Below are 18,639 nucleotides of genomic sequence, written 5' to 3' on the forward strand. Positions count from 1 at the left end.
TTAAAAAAAATAATAATATAATAGATTACAAAAATAAGTCCAGATATACAATGAACACTTTTTATTACTAGATAGTGTAACAGGATTAACTTGCAGATTCGTTGATATTCTATTTCCGATGACGGATCATGATGAGAAGATTAAGTTTTAGGCTGGTGGTCCGGTTTATCTACCACACATAACAGTTTGATACAGATTTCAAGGACCAAGTTAACACTTCGGCTTAACTATGAAATCAGCTTATCTAGGGTCATATACAGTAGGCTTAAATCAAGGTCCAAACAGTGCCATGACACAAAAGAATATAACTGTTCAATAACGAAATGGTGGAACAGAATTAAAGCTCATCTGGAAATGTATTCCACAGTTAACATGTCCAAAAAAACAGACACTTTACTAAAGTAGCTGTCAGTATTGCAATTCAATATTTTCTGCATAAATACTGAGGACAAAAATATAAGTTACATTAAATTTTAAACAAATGTAGGTGAGAAATGGACATAAGAAGTTTCTGTTTTCAGAAAGGTTGAAATTCCAATGTTAATCAAGGCATAAATTAATAATACCTTTTAAAAAAATTATGGAACATATAAGCCAGGTGAGCTAAAACAAGAGCCACAGCCTCTGTAGCTCTGTAGCTGGTTCAACTATTCCCTATCTGATAGATTTGGGCTGAAAACAAGAACATCCGGATTAATGAGTTACCACTGTATACCTTAAAGTTGGGACTGATAAAATGTGCTTTGAAGTATGGGATTATCAGTATTATAATTCAGCCAATCAACTGACCTTATAATATACAATAATTATGTAAATATGGCGGGCGGTATACAGATAGATATTAATATGCTGAACAAAAAATTTGGTTCAATATTTGGTTTGTATTTATAGGAGTTAGAGCTAATTAAAATCAACCAATTTTGTAACAGCGGACCTGATTAATATGTATAAATAGAACCAGATTCTATTTATCTTCTGGTACAGAAGCTCACCTTATTCAGTGATATACTGTATTTTCTTGTGAATAGTGCACACTTCCTTCCATGAATTTTTTTAGTAATTCTTGAAAAATCTAATACCTTTCTAATCATTAAGAATGAAGTTAAGTAACTATCTCCACGCTTATCATATGTCATGATTGTGTCAAGGTCACCTTGTAGGTCATTTATTTATGAAATGACATGTAAATAGTTCCAATTCCAGTTTCTGAAGAGAAGACATTAATGACAGATGACACAAATAGTTGGTTTTGATTTTGTTTTATTGTTGAGATTTTGATTATGACATTGTCAATGTATTTAGAAAATGGGGCAGGGGGTTTGGGTTGTTGAAAAAATAATAATCACCTGCCATAAAAAATTTTCTTTTGGAATTATTTTGGATCTCAACAATGAACCCAATTCAGTAGAATCAAATATATTAAAACAACACAATCTGAAAAACAAGTAATCAATATGCAAAGAGTAATACAATTTTAAAATTCTAAAATACCGGCTTTGGATTAGTTGACCATTTGGTCTATAGCTTTTAACGCAATTGTCTTGAACATTTTTTAAGTTGTGCTCCCTGAAATTACAGTCTTGCACCAAGGCCATGAATTTCAAGGGTCCTGCAGCCCCATACCCTTCCAACCATTCCAAATAGAGAAATTTGGAATATGTAAGGGTCCTCAACAAATGTTCTACAAATGTTCAACAATACTCAATTTGATTGGGAATTTCCCATAGTCATATAACTGTGTTCACAGTTGAACAATGTTGTCGAAGTTGTGAGCAGATTTCCTAATTAATGGATTGAAAATGGTAAGTAACCCTGTTTCAGTTGAAATTAATCAGAAGTAAAACATTTAGACACTTCCGTAAACATTCTTGTTGAAAAGTACTTGGCAAAGTACTAAAATTAGAGACATGTATCAGTCCCCAGAAATCACCTGAACAATTGCAAAGATGCCTTCTTTCCACACTCCACCCCAATCTTAAACTAAAACACTGAGTGATAAGAAATGTTTCATCACAATCTGTTATTTTGTTGTCAGCACGTTTTTGACAAGTCAAGAGTAATAGTAAAGCAAACTAAGATAACAGCAACTTATTATTACCAATTACTGACAGATCTTAAAAAGCAAAACTTCAAGAATGGCGAGACTGTTATGCATGACATCTGCCTGTATGGTCGGGACGAATAGAATTGAAAAAAATATTTGCAGGGCAGTGAGCCTTGATGAAACTACTAAAATCCTAGATATTTTTTTATATATTTGTATACTTATCCTGCATTACTCCTAAATCTTGACAGAGGGAAAGAGCTTGTGAGAGGTCTTGATGAAGAAGAAGTTGTTCCGACTGGTTGTGTGGCTAACCCTATCACACAGCTCTCATGTGACCCTGGAAGTGGGGACATCACTGAACATGAGCATTTCTGATTAATGCAATGTTTTTTATTCTTACCTGACGCTACACAGTGCTTTAGCTTCCCTTCCTTATACAAACAGACAGTACTGGAACGAAGAGACAGTTTAAACAGACTACAGTCCGTGCCTAGGTATCCACAAGTTATCCCCCTTTGCCCCCACTCCTCATATTCTTCACTGGATGACATCAGACGTAGAGGACACAGTGGCGCCAACGGTAAGGCGGAGGAGGAGGACTGAGTCTGGGTGGGCCTATAGGTGTAGCGTCAGGTAAGTATAAAAAACATTGCATTTAATCAGAAATGCTCATGTTTTCCCTTACCTGACGCTACACAGTGCTTTATTTGACTGATGGAAGGTGGGCTTACCATGAGAAGTGCCGGGTACACTGAAGAAGCACAACCAAAACCGTCCGGCAGGAAGCCCAGTAGGCGACAGCAAAGTAGCGGCTGCCAGGACGGCAGGCAAGGGTATAAGATGCAGGTCAAGCCCTCTCGGAACAGAATTGTGTCTGACAGTAGAGAGAACAATGTTTGACAGAGGGTAAAAGCATGGTATTCCATGTCCGGCTCAAAATGAGGGGGAAAAACGTGACCAAAACTTTACTGACATAACAGTACCCAGCAACCCAAGAGGAACAGCACAAGGGATGGTCCTACCTTAACAATAGGCGTCAGCAGGGCCAGTGGGCCCGCAGACAGCAATGTTCCTCGGAATCGGCACGGTCAATGGCATCAGGGTCGGTAAGATGCTGGGCCAGGAGAAGTGGACCAAAGCTATGCATACCCTCGACGTCCTCCACCGAAATGTTAAAAGATAATGGCTGGCGAAGACAGTAGTAGATGACCAGAAGCACCCCCCATGATGGATTGGATGGAGACGTTAGCACGGAGGGCCAGTGAATAAGACAGGGCACAGATCTCTTGGAGGCTGTTGGTGGTAAGTCAGCACAACGATAAGCCCTCAGGATAGCAGAACGAAGCCAAAGGGAGACTGTATAACGAGAGATCTCTGCAGAGCCACGGCTGGAAAGAGAGATGAACAGCCTCTGGCGCTGCTTGCGATGTTGCTGAGACACCTGAAGATAACGTCAGAGGGCCCGAACTGGGCAGGGGGTGAGCTCCAGGTCATCATCTAGGGCAACGATATCCGAAAGAGACAGAACGTGAAACTGCCGACCGGGTCGAACCGGACACTGGAACGATGTGCCTGGACAAGCAGAAGGCCTGGACTGTAACCGCCAGGGTCTGGATGCGGTTGTCTGGTGTGAGCATTGTGCAGCAGATTTGGCCATGCCGGTAGACGCAACACGGGTTCTCCTGCAAGCTGAAGGAGCGTGGGAAACCAAATCCAGGACGGCCAGTAAGGCGCGACCAAAAGCACATCCAGAGGACAGGTCCGGGCCGCCTTCTGAATGACCTGGGGGTGAAGAACTGGGGGCGGAAAAGTGTACTCACTTAGGCAGACCCAGGACAGAGTAAGGCCGTCTACCTCCCAAGCAGCTGGGTCCGGGACAGGAGACACGTACACCGGCAATTGGTGGTAGCACACCGTTGCAAAGAGATCCACGTTGGGAGTCCCCATGCCATCGCACAAGAACCGGAAGCCTTCAGGGTGGAGCATCCACTCTGTGGGGGATGGACAATCGAATGACCGCCTCCAACTCCAGATTGTTGATGTGCCACGCACGTTCTGAAGGAGTCCAAAGACCGGAAGCGGTTTCCTGGAGAAGGTGGGCGCCCCATCCTTGTAGAGACGGGTCCACGAAGAGATTGTGAGTGGCCTCGAAGCTTGTCATAAAGGAACCACTCAAGACGTTCGATGGGACTAGCCACCACTCCAAGAATGGACGTAATTCCCTTGGCAGAGGATGAAGGTGGCCCGACAGGTCTGAGCGCAGAAATGGCAGGAGAAACCGTTGAAGGGGACACAGTTGAAGACGACCCCTGGATGTCCCTGGATGTAAGATCCTGAGCTGAGGTCAACAGCCAGAGAAGGCTCTGCCACTGGCGGAGATCGAGAGGTTGAGAGAGGGCTCTCCTGACCCCGGATTGGATCGCCGCGAACCGATCCGGAGTAACTTGTATCAAGGAGAGGTCTGTCAGAAAGAGACCGCCTATGAAAGTGAGATGGCGAGAGGGAGTCAGATCTGACTTCTCCATGTTGATGATCCAACCCAACCGATGGAGGAGGCGAAGGATGAAATCGCGCTGAAGAATCAAGGTTTGACCGAGGATGCAGTCGTCTAGGTAGGCTCCGAAGCGAATCCCCCTGCAGTGAAGGAACGCAACGATGGGATGGGTTATACGTGTGAATAACCACGGAGCTGTAGAAATGCCAAATGGGAGCTCATTCCACTGAAAGTGCTGGCCCCGGAAGATGAAGCAAAGGAAACGATGATGTGTTGCCTGAATGGGAACGTGCAGGTAGGCACCCTGGAGATCCAGACTGATGGGGTAGTCCATCGGTTAAAGGAGATGGCACAGAGACCGGATGGAGATCATCTGGAAATGTGGCGGAGGCGCAAGATAATGGAGGTTGAAAAGCGCCAGATTGTGGATCATTCGAAGTTTGGACGAACCCTTCTTGGGCACCAGGAAGACTGGAGAATAAAACCCCTGAGAGATGGAATCAGTGTCCAGGAGATCCACTGCATTCTTGGCGATCAGTATCATTCAACTGGCGGAGGGAGTTGCCAGTTGTCGGGCTTCCGAAGAAAGTCACTTCTGTCACTGGTCCCCGCCGGAAAAGCGTACTCAGCAGGGAGGCTTGGAGGTCCGATCTTTTCTGGGGGACTGGTGTTTGGGCCGAAAAGAACAGGACTTCCGCTTCAAACTGGTCCTCTTCCGCTGCTGAGATATAGTATCCCAACTCTGGGCCTCCTTAGCAACAGTCGGGACCCAGACCAAGGTTGGCGCATCAGTTGCGTCTTGAACGAAGGAGGACTGCTTGAGCAGAGCAGAACGTCTTGGGATGGTGAAAGATCCAAGGCAGTATTAAATGTAAGTCGACATGTGTACCAGTTGATGCTGTTGCCAATCCAGGACAGAGAGGAGCTTGTCATTGGCCTCTGATGGATTCTTGTCCAAGCAGTCCTGGATGGCCGAGTTGGCCGAGCTGGGCCGAGAGGAGCCTACGAGCATCCATACGTCCTCATCAACAGGATGAGAGATGTTGGCAAAGTCCATGGAGTGGAAAAGATAGTGTTTTTTCCAGAATCTCGGTACTTGAATTAATGGCTTGACAGGCAGTGTCGTAAAGGCAGTGTCTTAGGACCTTTCCACATCAGCCACCAAGTGGTCACGTGGAAGGAGAACTTCGCCCGACTCCCAAACTTTGTGCTCCACCTGGGGGGAGGCGCCTTACCCAGGCGAAGCACATGGGAGATGATCTACAAGCCAACCTGGCATATCGGCATGTCAGCAAGACAAAAAGGTGTCCTGGCGACTGTATGGCGACCTACGTGGCTGGCAAAATGTCAGTGCGTGATGTCAAGGTATCAATGCAGTAAAAGAATTAAAAGGGTTACCAAGCCAATGCGTTCAGCAAGTAACCTTCTAGTCTAGGGAGATATCGGTATGAAGAGGCCACAACGTTTTCCCTGATGATTCTGTGTAAGATGAGACATTGCAGTGCATGTACCGGACATAGTAGGAGCTCCTTGAACTGGACTTCTCTCAGATGGAGGTTGGTGGCTATCGGCTTCGTGTTGCAAGGGTACTCTAAGATGTGTTAAACTGACTGCAAATGAATTGTAGACAGGCTTTTTGTTGGTTATTGACAGAAATAGAGGACCAAGTCCGTCAGAATGGGGACATGCAGGTGGGCTTTCTTTAAATCCAGTGATGCTTGCTAGTCTCCATTCTGTATCTATAGATACAGCTGATTCAGGTTGTAATTAGGAACCTGGAAGGCTGTCCAAATAACAGCTGATTGAAGACCTTGAGATTATGGATCAATCCCAGAGAGACTGCAATGGTCCCGATGGCTGAAAGGTTCCCCTGGCTTTGTACCACTGCTGGGTCTGTCATTCTTGGGAGTTTACTTCCAGCATGGCTGCATGACAACTGGACCTTATTGAAGACTATTGAATGTTCTTATGCATGGCGCTTTAGCAGATGTAGATGCCAGCGCTCTAACAGGGCCAGAGACAGAGATGCACTTTAAACCAGAGGTGCAATCTAATCCAAAAAGAGCAACTGAAAAGGAACCCAAGCAGTTGTATTCCATCGCTGAGAGTGGCCAGACAAGCATTGTCCAAGCAGGCAAAGGTTCCAGAGCAGGGGCTGGAGGAGGTGAAGGCACCCTTGGTCTGGATTTAGATACCGTATGGGAAGGCGAACGCCTAGGTTTTCTATGCTGATATGCACGGTCTATGTCAGATCTTTTGTCATAGGAGCTAGAGGGAGATTGATGTTTATCTCTATGCATTGTCCGTGATTCACGGTGCGCCCTATGATGTTCATGGTAGGGAGATAATCTCTGATACTCTCTGTCTCTATGAATGACTCTCCTTTTGTCCTCATAATCTGATTTAGCGTATTTCTGCTGTATGAAGGTGTGCTCTCATAAACAGCTTTAGATCTTTGTCTAAATTCATTATCAACCCTTGATTGGCCATGCCGGGTTTGAGACACAGAATCTTTTAGCTCTGCTATTTCTTGAGCCATAGATTGCATTCGATTGTCAATCATAACAGACATTGAATTAGTTATCTTGTCCGTGAACTCATTTAAGTTAAAGGGGTGACGCGGCAGAGGGGGAACGTCGTTTTTATGGGAAGTGTTGTGGGATGTTGTTTTTTATGCCTAACGCCGCCGGATGTAAGTTAGGGAAATCTTCTAACTCGGTAAAATACATCTGCTCCTTAACTTTGGGTGAGTGGGATGAGGCATGAGGTCTTTTAACCTCATCCTCTCGCGACACTCTCTTGTCACCCATGTGATTAAAAACTTTCGATGGTTTAATCACTTTCCTCTTAATAGAAATAGAAGCTCTAGTACACTTTTTATAGTCCGGATTATTGGCCCATGCCTAGCAATTGGAAAGCTTATCAAATTTTTCTTTTGATAGAGGCTCGCAGTAGGTGCATCTAGACTTCTGTGTGCAGCTGCTTTTCTTGCAAGCAAGACATTTGGGGTGAGGGTCATCAGGGACTTGGTGTTGGCCACAGCCCGAACAGACGGGTATCTGTTTTTGAGATGAGGATCTCATCCCACAACACTTCCCATAAACTTATTACTTACGAGATCGTCCGATCTTCTTATACCCCCGTTCTAGTAGAACTGTTCACTGCTTGCAGACTGTGATTCTTGAAGATCAATGTGCTATGTAGTGTGGAACTCAATCATGTGTGTTCACTGCTTGCAGACTGTGATTCTTGAAGATCAATGTGCTATGTAGTGTGGAACTCAATCACGTGTACTGATGTGCAACCAAAATATTTTTCCTTGTTGTCATCAGGACATACAGGAAAAGAAGTGACTAGATTCCCGCCTTGCGCATGCGCGGTAGCGTCCATGGCAAGTGATAGGGTTTTCCTCACAACTATGGATATGTTGGCAGTGCAGTGGACGTCTGTTGAAAATTTATAAAAATTTATAGTGTGGTTCTCAGCATAAACAGGAATTTATGGCAATGATGTGATAGAGGTGTAGTATTTTGCAAGAAATATTTCAGTTGGAGATGAGTTTGTGGTTATGGATAGAGATGGGCCTCCACTTTTGAGTCGTGAGGTATCATTGCAAATGGGAATTTTGGCTCTTGGGCCAAATGTGAATAGTGTTGTTTCCCAGCCTCGGAACTTTGTGAAAGACTTTCCAGATTGTTTCCAGGGTTTGGGGAAGTTGAAAGACTATCAGTTAAAGATACCTATTGATCACATGGTTGAACCTGTGATACAGCCTTTACGGAATGTTTCATATCACTTGAGAGACAGACTTAGTAAAAAGTTAGATGAATTGGAACAACTTGATATCATTGAGAAGGTCCATGGTCCTAGCGATTGGGTATCACCGTTAGTTACAGTACCTAAACCAGGAGGCATAGACATTTGTGTATGCGTGGACATGAGAATGGCTAATAGGGCAGTTCGCCGCGAACGGCATCCGATTCCCACCATTGATGATGTCTTACAAAACCTTAATCACAGTACTGTGTTCAGTAAGTTGGACGTGAAGTGGGCTTATCATCAGATTGAACTTTCCCCCAAATCACGACATATTACTACTTTCAGTACACACAAGGGCCTTTACAGATACAAGAGACTTATGTTTGGTATTTGTTGTGCTCCGGAAATGTACCAAAAGATTCTTCAGCAGATACTTCACGAGTGTGAAGGTGTTCATAATATCATGGATGATGTTATTGTTCATGGAACTCATGCTCCTCATCACTGAGGAATGGCCAAAGTCTTGACTGTCATAAGAGAGAAAGGTCTAACTCCGAATCCAGACAAGTGTCAGTTCCAAATGGAGAAACTAGAGTTTCTAGGTCATGTGTTGTCAGTAAAGGGATTGAGTCCAGCAGAGGCTAAGGTGAAGGCTGTGTTAGATACTAGAGAACCAGGTGATGCCAGAGAAGTGAGGAGTTTCCTTGGTCTTGTTAACTTCAATGGGGGATTCATCGAGAACTTGGCGACACTGACAGAACCATTACGTCGGTTGACTTGGAAGTCAGTACCTTTTGTGTGGGGCACTGAACAGCAACAAGCTTTTGAAAAATTGAAACAGTGTATGGCTAGTGAGGATGTACTTGCATACTTTGACAAGAATGCTGTTCCACAGGTTATCGTGGACGCGAGTCCTGTTGGCCTTGGTGCTGTATTGGTACAGGAGCAATCAGGTGTGCACAGGGTGATTTGTTATGCCAGTAAGAGTTTAACAGATATAGAAAAACGGTACTCTCAGACGGAGAAGGAAGCTCTTGCTTTGGTTTGGGCTTGTGAGCGTTTCCATGCTTATCTCTATGGTTCACAGTTTGAACTACATACTGATCACAAACCTCTGGAGTTCTTTTACTCGCCTCGTTCGAAGCCCTCCGCGAGGATTGAACGTTGGGTTTTGAGAATGCAACCTTATGACTATACTGTGAAGTATATCAAGGGAAGTAACAATATTGCTGATTGTTTGTCGAGGTTGTTGTGTGAAGACAAGGACTTGTCAAATGACATGACATGTGGATCTCCAGATGCTGACATGACATGTGGATCTCCAGATGCTGAACAGTATATTAGATTTGTAGCTGTTGAGTCTACTCCTATGGCTCTGACGACTAGGGAGGTAGAGATGGCTTCCGACACCGACACAGAGATGGGTGACATTAGGAGTTGTTTACTGTCTGGCAAGTGGCATACTCTACCTCATGTGAAATACTTCCCTGTTCGAAACAAACTCTCGGCTATAGGTAAAGTAGTGTTACGAGGGACAAGACTTGTGATTCCTTGTAGTCTTCATGACAGTGTTCTTCGGTTGGCACATGAAGGACATCCTGGTATGGTCCGTATGAAGCAGAGACTACGAACCAATTTGTGGTGGCCTGGTATTGATGGAGATGTGGAGAAATATTGCAAAACTTGTCATGGGTGTCAGTTAGTATCACAGTCTACTCCTCTTACGCCTATGTATAGAACTCCATTACCAACGTCGCCATGGCAACACCTTGCTGCTGATCTCATGGGTCCGCTTCCATCTGGCGACTATGTGTTTGTCGTTATTGACTATTACAGCAGATTCTTTGAAATTGATGTTTTGAAGAACACCACTGCAGACGCAATCATTGGATGTTTGTCTCAGATCTTCCTTACTCATGGATTACCTCTAACCTTGAAGACAGATAATGGTCCTCAATTTGTCAGTCAAGCATTCCGAGATTATTTTACTCAGCAGGGAATCATACACAATACATCGACGCCCTACTGGCCACAGGCTAATGGTGAGGTCGGCAGAACCGGTCCATTCTCAAGAGACTTCAGATTGTTCAAGCTGAGGATAAGAACTGGAAACCCAAGTTGAACCACTTCCTGATCATGTATTGTAGCACTCCTCATGCTACGACAGGACAAACTCCTGCAGAGTTATTGTTTGGTCAGGCAATTAGGATGAAGTTGCCAGAGCTACATGATTTTTAGGTGGATGATACAGTTGTTAGAGACCATGATTCTGAACAGAAGGAGAAAGGGAAGGTTTATGGTGACCAGAGGCGACATGCTAGAGACACAGATATTGAAGTTGGTGATAAAGTTCTTCTTCAGCAGCAGAGGGAAAATAAGTTCTCCACTTCATATCGATCTACGCCCTTTAATGTGTTGAGTAAATTTGGCAATTCTGTTGCACTTGAATCTGACAGGGTGCAATACAGAAGGAATGTGTCTCATGTCAAAAAGTATTTTGGCAAGCCTAATAGTGTGTCTGGCAGTGATGCGAGTCTGTCACCCCCTGTGACAGACTTGACGCGTGATTCTCAGTGTCAGGGGGCGCTAGATGCGTCTACTACAACTATGATACCTGTGTCGGGTGATCAGACATCACTTGAGCATGGTGATGTTGCGATGAGGCCTGTGAGGAGCAGACATGAGCCAGTCAAGTACAAAGATTATGTGCTTGGTTTCATTGACTGTAAATTTGCTAATATTTGAGATGTGTATTTCTTCCATTGGAGAAACCGAGTGTGAACTTTGTGGACTTTACTTGATCTGTATGATCATGTTGATGACCAGTGACTCATAGGAACATTGTGATTTATGTGAACTCCAAGTGACAGTTTAGTTCTGAATACAAGAATATTTCATTTACTTGACTGGTAGTGTGGACTGTGAGGTGTTTTGAGTTTATCAATAATGAGAAATCTTCTCATGAGATTCAAATTAGTATTTCAATGGCACAGTAATGAGTGTCATTGAAGTATACAGATTTAGTTGTCTTATTATTATTATTATTAATATTATTATTATTATTATTATTAATATTATTATTGATAAATGACATCAGTCATGGGAAGTTTGAAATTATACGGTATGAGAGTACTAAGGCTTTAGTTGATAGCTAATAAATAATTAAAGTTTTTTTATAAGAAGGAAGGGAGGTAGTGTATACAGTACTAGCTATGTTAACACCGCCTCTGGTTATTGTCGGTATCCTCCGTATTCTAACAACGGATGTGTACCCAGTTTATTATTGGCTGCGGGCATGCGCAGAAGGTCTGTACGCCATGTGGGGCGGAAGTAAAAACAGCTTGAATGCGGTACTTGTTTGTTTTTGATGTGACGAAGTTAAATCTGGACCATCGTGACTCTACAAAAGGTACCATTTGTTTAATAATAATTTAGATGACATCATATTCAAACAGCAAAAAAACATATAGTTATCATTTGTGTCAAGGATATCTCAGATGGACAATATGTACAACCAACACAAAATGGTGACCAAAGCAAGAAGGAATTTAGTGCAGCTAACTCTGAATCGCAGACAGGTCCAAGTTGTGTTTGTGCGGATGTTTCCACTCTGTTATGGGTATCAAAGATAAAGTACACTGCATACTATCATAGCAGGATCATGATAATCTTCATGTTATGATATCCAAGCACAGCATGGTTTCAAAAACAAAATGTGATGGCAGCGGTCAAATTCAGAGTTTTAAAGCATCCTCATTTACATAGAGTTGCTTTTACAAAAATGTATTATTATCTTATTTCAAGTTGATGAAATGAGATCATGGTTTTAAAGTTTATGTTTTTTAAAAAGAATTCATTCAGCATGAGCTCTGAATGGCTCTAATACAACTGGATTAACATGGGCTAGAACAGGTCAGTCTGTTTGTAATGATTGAGAGTTATGTTTAGTCTTGGGTATTTGTGAAGGGCCTCGGAACAGTTGTAGTGTATATACCCTTGGGTTAAGAGTATATGTGAGATTAGTAGCAATCTCTTACCTGCTTTCTAAAATCTTCATCCGCAATATTCTAATCAAAAGAACAAGGAGATATCATGCCACAGAGTGCCAAAATAGAAGAAATCTGAGAGTCAATCAAATATGGACAGGTTATCTTGAAAGAAGGTCTTATGAAATACAGAGGTTTCAGAGCTAAAAGCATCTGGAAAATTCCTGGGCTTAGAATGAAACATGGGTGCGAATGTCGGGTATATTACTAAAAACACATTACCTCTTCTTTAGTCAGGTGCTCTAGTTCCTCCGCAAGGGTTGTTCCACTTGTGTCTCGCAGCAATGACCTGCCCTCCTCCATACATCGAGTTAGCAGCTGAGCATTTAAGTCTTCATTGGAGTCTTTCAGAATCTTGTTCTCCTACAACAGTGTATGCAGTGTGTGAAATTATACGCAGAGCCTAGAATTGTGTTGCTGACAATATTGAGAAAAGAAATTGCAGCTTTTACAAATACTATATTTTGAAACACTAGTAGCATGCAATAGTTCAGCATATCGTACAAATTGCTTGCATGAAATTGGACCTCATGGAAAAGTAATCCTTCAGGTGATACAGTTAATATGTCTATCAAATTTGCCTAGATATCACATAAAATAATTACTTACTAGTTCAACAATCCTAACTTAGTACTTATAATTACTTATGGATTCCTTGCAATTACTTAAAAAATAAGTTATTTCTAATTACTTAAGAATACCCTGGTACTTATGAACTTATAAATAACTTGTAATATAGTTTCACTTGCTTTTGGTTAATATTTACCTCAGTACAAGTGATAAAATAAAGCTAACATATTCCTTAGTAACAACATTGACTACTTTGAAGAAGTTAAATCAAACTCATAAACTGTTCCCCAGTGTCATTCTGTTGTTTAGCTATTAATGTTATTTGGAAAAGTCTAAGGGACAAATGGGTCTGTGGGACATATGGGTCCCTGAACAGAAAGTGCATGTATTTCTTTTTTTTTAAACAATTGTTGATAACATGTCAAAACTGTTTTTCTAGTAATTAAACTTCTCAAATATGTTGTTAGTTGTTAACTTGTTAATACAACCTGTGTCTCGCTGGAAAATGAAAAAACATAATTCGACCAAATGTTTCTATGTTTAAAGTAAGGAAGGCTACTCTAAAGACAATTCATTGCCTAATCGAGATGAAACCCTTATGGCTCATTATCAACAAAAGAAACAACACAATAACATTCAAGTGACAAGGAGTCATGTGACCATATCACAACACACTCTCGCTCGTTGTTATTGTAAACTACATATCATGTGAGCCTGTGAGCTGGTGTTTCGTCATCAGTGTTACGTGAGTGAGTGGGTCACACTGATCCCATGTTCCACGTGTGGAGACAGGGACTGAAAACATTCACCTCGCCGTAAGGTGATATGGCTGCTGTTATATGTAGTCACAAATGTAAAGAACTTTTCACCTTCGCCGAACCACCTTTCATACAACTTTGATGCAGGAAGTTGATTGTATATTTTCATGTACCCTTGAAATGGACCTCGTGACTTGCAGTGTTATGTATAGTCACGATAATAATGTGACGATAATCGTTTGTTGTTGTCTTTCGTTTGTTTAGTTTTCTGTTCTTAGGCCAAGTTGGTGTATTTAAGTTATACATGTACCCCATTACCACCCACTAGTGTTTTTTTTCTTTCTTACTTCCCCTCTAAAATGGTTTATAGACAAATACTTATTAACTTAAGAACTCATTCCTACTGGATTACACCCCCCCCCCCCTTTGTAACTTGCAAGTTAACGTATTTCAGTCATACCCCATTACCACCCACCAGTGTTTTTTTGTTTTTTTTACTTCCTCTTTAAAATGGTTCATAGGCAAATACTTATTAACTTATTAATTTATGAACTTATTCCTACTGGGTCCCCCACCCCTTTGAAACATGCCAAGTTGGTGTATTTAAGTTATACCAGATAATCAGGCCTTAGTTATTTTAGCAGAATATTGTCGTTATCATTGCCACCTCGCCCCCAGTCCTTTTTTCAGACAAACATAATCTCTATGACATAATCTCTCATGGGAGTTGATATCGCACAATATCATCAAAGAATTGGGGCATTTCATCTGAAGGTACTCAGTAATACTAAATGTGCATTGGATGGCAATACTTATATTCTCATTTTGTTATGTTGTACTTTTGGCATCAGAGGTATCCAGTTGGCGTTACTACTATTATTATTATGTTGTGGAGATATAAATCCTTATCCAGGACCTGAGTATTCAGACTTAAATATTGTTCATATCAATGTCTGTAGTTTACAAGGTAAAATCGATTTAATCAATGCTGAACTTCACGACTATGATATTGTATGTGTTTCCGAAACCGGGTTGCTTAGTGGCATTAGGGACAAGGACACATCACTACCTGGTTATCATCTGCCTTTACGCAAGGACCGCCCCACTAGAGGAGGTGGAGTTGCAGTATATGTAAGGGATACTTAACACTTACTGCGCCAGACTGACTTAGAACTGCCAGGACTATCTATGATTACAATGGCATTAATACACAACAACTCATAGAATTTAGCAATAATATAGATTGGGAATCCTTGTTTGCTTATGATGATATAAATGCTATTACCGATAATATTACTGATACAGTTAAGACAATATATTAACAGTGTATACCAAAACAGAGAGTACAAATTTGCCCAACAGATGCACCCTGGATGAACGGACATGTTTGAAAATTGATGAGGAAGCGGAAGAGGATTCACAAGTAGGCAAAATGCACAAATGTAGCAGCTCACTGGGAGCAGTTCAGAAATATGCGTAATTTATTAATCTCTGAAATTCAAATGTGCAAATTTAATTCCAAAATTGACGATATTGTAAATACTACACAAGGTAAGAGCACGTGGTGGCGACTAGTTAAAAACTATCTTCAAACATCAAGAAAACGTAGTCACTAGTTTCCCCCCATGCTACATGAGGACGATATTGATAAAATGTTCTCAATGATTATTTCGTAGATCAAGCCTCAGTTCCAGACTTAGATGACATCATTGATGATAACACATTTTCTGTTAATGTTTATCCCCAAGAGCAAATATGTTTATCTGAGAAAGAAGTAGAGAATGCATCAGGGGTCCGGAAACCGTCATATGCGCCGGACATATCCGAATCTGGAATCTCAAATGTCCGGTTTAAAATATTGCTTACTGGACATTTTAAAAAGTATTGTCCGGACATTCTTAAATTTTGACCGGACATGGTCAACAGTTATGACTGAGCAGTTTCTGTCTGCAGTTGCAACACAATGAAGATTAACTACACTGACAAGCTTTGTTTGTTTTGATTGCTGTAAATACATCGTACCTACATAATAGTCCAATCGGTCAATCACTGTAATAGGCAATAAACTGAGTTGACACTGATTAATCGAGGATTAATTACTGAGAACATCTTGTTAATTTGAGTGAAAGGTGTTTACAACTGTACATAAATACCTTGCATCATCGATGTACCTCATTATCCTCACAATGCTACGATACGTAACCTCAGACAAGAAGCGAAAGCGTGATGACAGCCAGTCGACCGATGCAGATCAGTCGAGCGGATCTGCCAAACCCTCAAAGTCTGGACGATCATTTTGTAAGTCGTGGCTAACGACTTTCACTTGGTTGACATACAATGAGGATTTGCAGATTTTATTGTTTTCGGTAGCTAGTCGTATATTGAATCTTGATTGACCGCCATTTTTCAATGCATTACTGTCACTTGACGTATCGAAATCTACTGGCCCTGATATGATAAGTAATTGTATATTAAAGACCTTGGCTATTGTTTTATCAAAACTACTTTTATTGTTATTCAATTTATCTCTGTCCCAACATATCTTTTCTATGCCATGGAATCCTAATACCATAAGAAAAATGACATCCATTCTTGTTGTAATTACAGACTGATCGTGCTCACACGTTTGCCATCGAAAGTATTTGAAAAGTGTGTCCTAAAACATGTGCACAATCATTTCTTAGAAAATAAAGTTATTTCTAGTTTGCAATCTGGGTTTACCCCCGCTGACTCAATTGCTTACCAACTAACCATTCTTTATGATTTCACAGGTAATGCCCTAGATGATTGAAAGGAAGATATGGCAATATTCTGTGACATTAGTAAAGCTTTCGATCGTGTTTGGCACAAAGGTTTGTAACATAAATTAAGCCAGTATGGGATAAAAGGGACTCTCTTAAAATGGTTCCAAAGTTACTTAACTGTTAGAAAGCAATATACAGTTATTAATGGACACAAATCGAATGTTAAACCTGTTCTTGCCGGTGTTCCTCAAGGTTCAGTGTTAGGACCCTTATTATTTATAGTATTCATCAATGATATTGTCTGTAATATTCAATGTAATGTAAAATTGTTTGCTGATGATACATTGCTACATGTCATTGTTGATGATACAATGTAAACAAGTATTTCAATCAATCCTGATTTCGAACGTATTTCTCAATGGGCTAAAACTTGGGAAGTAAAATATAATCCCGATAAAACAGAAGCAATTCAATTTTCAAGAAAAAGTAAAGTCACTGTCCTGCCTGATCTGTTCATGCATAATAAAAAATGTTAATAGCCACAAACACCTTGGGCTAACTCTACAAAGTGATGGGCATTGGCATAGCCATATTGAAAACTCTAACTGCTAAAGTTAGCCCATTGATAAATTGCTTTCGTAGTCTGAAATATTGTTTGGACAGACACAGTCTACAATGTTACATACGCTCTATTGTTCATTCATATTACCCTTGTTTGATTACTGTGACCATATATGGAATAACTGCACCAAGGGTCAAGAATTGTCCCTAGAAATGTTACATCTAGATGCACTCATGACAATATGTGGTGCCGTGAGGGGCACAAGTCATATAAAATTATATAACGAAACCTGTCTATCCCCCTTGGCTAAAAGATGTCACTTTCACAAATTATGCACATTTTATCATATGAAAAGTGGGACAATGCCAAATTATTAATGTGTTATGGTACCTGTAAAAACTTTGGATTGTCCACATTATGCAACACGTAACACTTAAGAAAACTATGAGCCTATATGCCGAAATGAATTATTTAAAAAATCATTTTTACCGTCTACAGTCTCCACCTGGAATGTACTAGATTCTACTTTGAGAGATCTGTGATCTATTTATTGAAACAGGCAGATATGTAGGTATTGCAAGAGAACATGGACTTTGTAGGATTTGTAAAACTGATTGTATTGAAGATGAATATAATTTTTTATGTTGTATGTCCAGTGTATAATGATTTAAGGGCAAAATATCTAAATAACTATTTCTGACACAACCCAAACGGTAACAAATTTTGTAAATTAATGACTTGTGATTATACAGAAACTATGACAAATTTATCAATGTTCATTCATCATGCTATGAAACTAAGAAAATTTATGAATTTGTAACACGCCCCAGACAATGTACTACAGTACTCATCAGTACCATGAATAAAGATTGATTGATTGAGAGAAGCCATTCATTGTCTTGGTTTAAAAACATGTATATAACTGTAGTAAATCAGAAATGCCCAACATATTTTAAAATATTGGTTCATGCTGAAATCAGATAATCGACAGCAAGTTAAGACCAAGATGCAGTGATCTGAACAGTCACAAATTTGAAAGATTTGTCAGCGGTAATGCTGAATGTTCATGTGTTTTTTCAATGAAAGTGCTTTACACTACGTCTTTACTTTAATAAAAACATTTGTTACATTTGACCACTTTCTAAATGGCATTGAGTGTTCATAGCTTTCAGCCATGGGAGCCGTGCCAATTTACACTTGTGAGAGGGGTACACAAAGTATGTGATCTATACTACAAGTTGTCTGACTTTCATTTTTGTGGAAGCCTTGGTGGCTGAGTGGGTCAGATCACTGACTTTGTGTACTGGCGATTAGCTACCTCACTCTGGCAGTGTGGGTTTGAATCCCGGACGAGACTCAACCCTAAAAAGTATGGGAATCTGTACTTTACAAAGAAAGTGCAATCCCAAATAAATCATTTGTTACATTTGACTACTTTCTAAATGGCATTGTGTGTACAATGAACAGAAGTACATGGATATTAATGTAAAAGTAGTTAACTGTAAAATAGCTCATTATCCAGTAATATACACACATTTGAAATAATCCTGGTTGTCACAGATTTCAGTTACATCGTGTACCGATTTCGAACAGGTTACTTCCATTTTTTTACTGACAGGGTCTCCAAGTTTAAAATTTCATTTAAACATTTTCCCCAGT

At 40.7% G+C, this 18,639-nt stretch overlaps 1 protein-coding gene across 5 annotated transcripts in view; it reads right to left on the reverse strand.

Moving 5' to 3' along the window:
* LOC124118187 (rab11 family-interacting protein 4-like) overlaps positions 1-18,639 on the reverse strand; it is a 297,536-nt gene that overhangs the window by 4,362 nt on the left and 274,535 nt on the right. For 4 of the 5 annotated variants that reach the window (XM_046480299.2, XM_048387107.1, XM_048387106.1 and 1 more), the window contains 2 exons: positions 12,569-12,709; positions 12,338-12,367 (listed from right to left, as the gene is read on the reverse strand). In XM_046480299.2, coding sequence (XP_046336255.1) covers positions 12,338-12,367; positions 12,569-12,709 — 171 coding nt within the window. The remainder of the gene's footprint in view (positions 1-12,337; positions 12,368-12,568; positions 12,710-18,639) is intronic. The other variant, XM_048387105.1, reaches the window with a different exon arrangement.

The sequence above is a fragment of the Haliotis rufescens genome, unplaced genomic scaffold (assembly GCF_023055435.1).
Source record: "Haliotis rufescens isolate VD_foot unplaced genomic scaffold, xgHalRufe1.0.p SCAF_65, whole genome shotgun sequence".
Classification (NCBI taxonomy): Eukaryota; Metazoa; Mollusca; class Gastropoda; order Lepetellida; family Haliotidae; genus Haliotis; species Haliotis rufescens.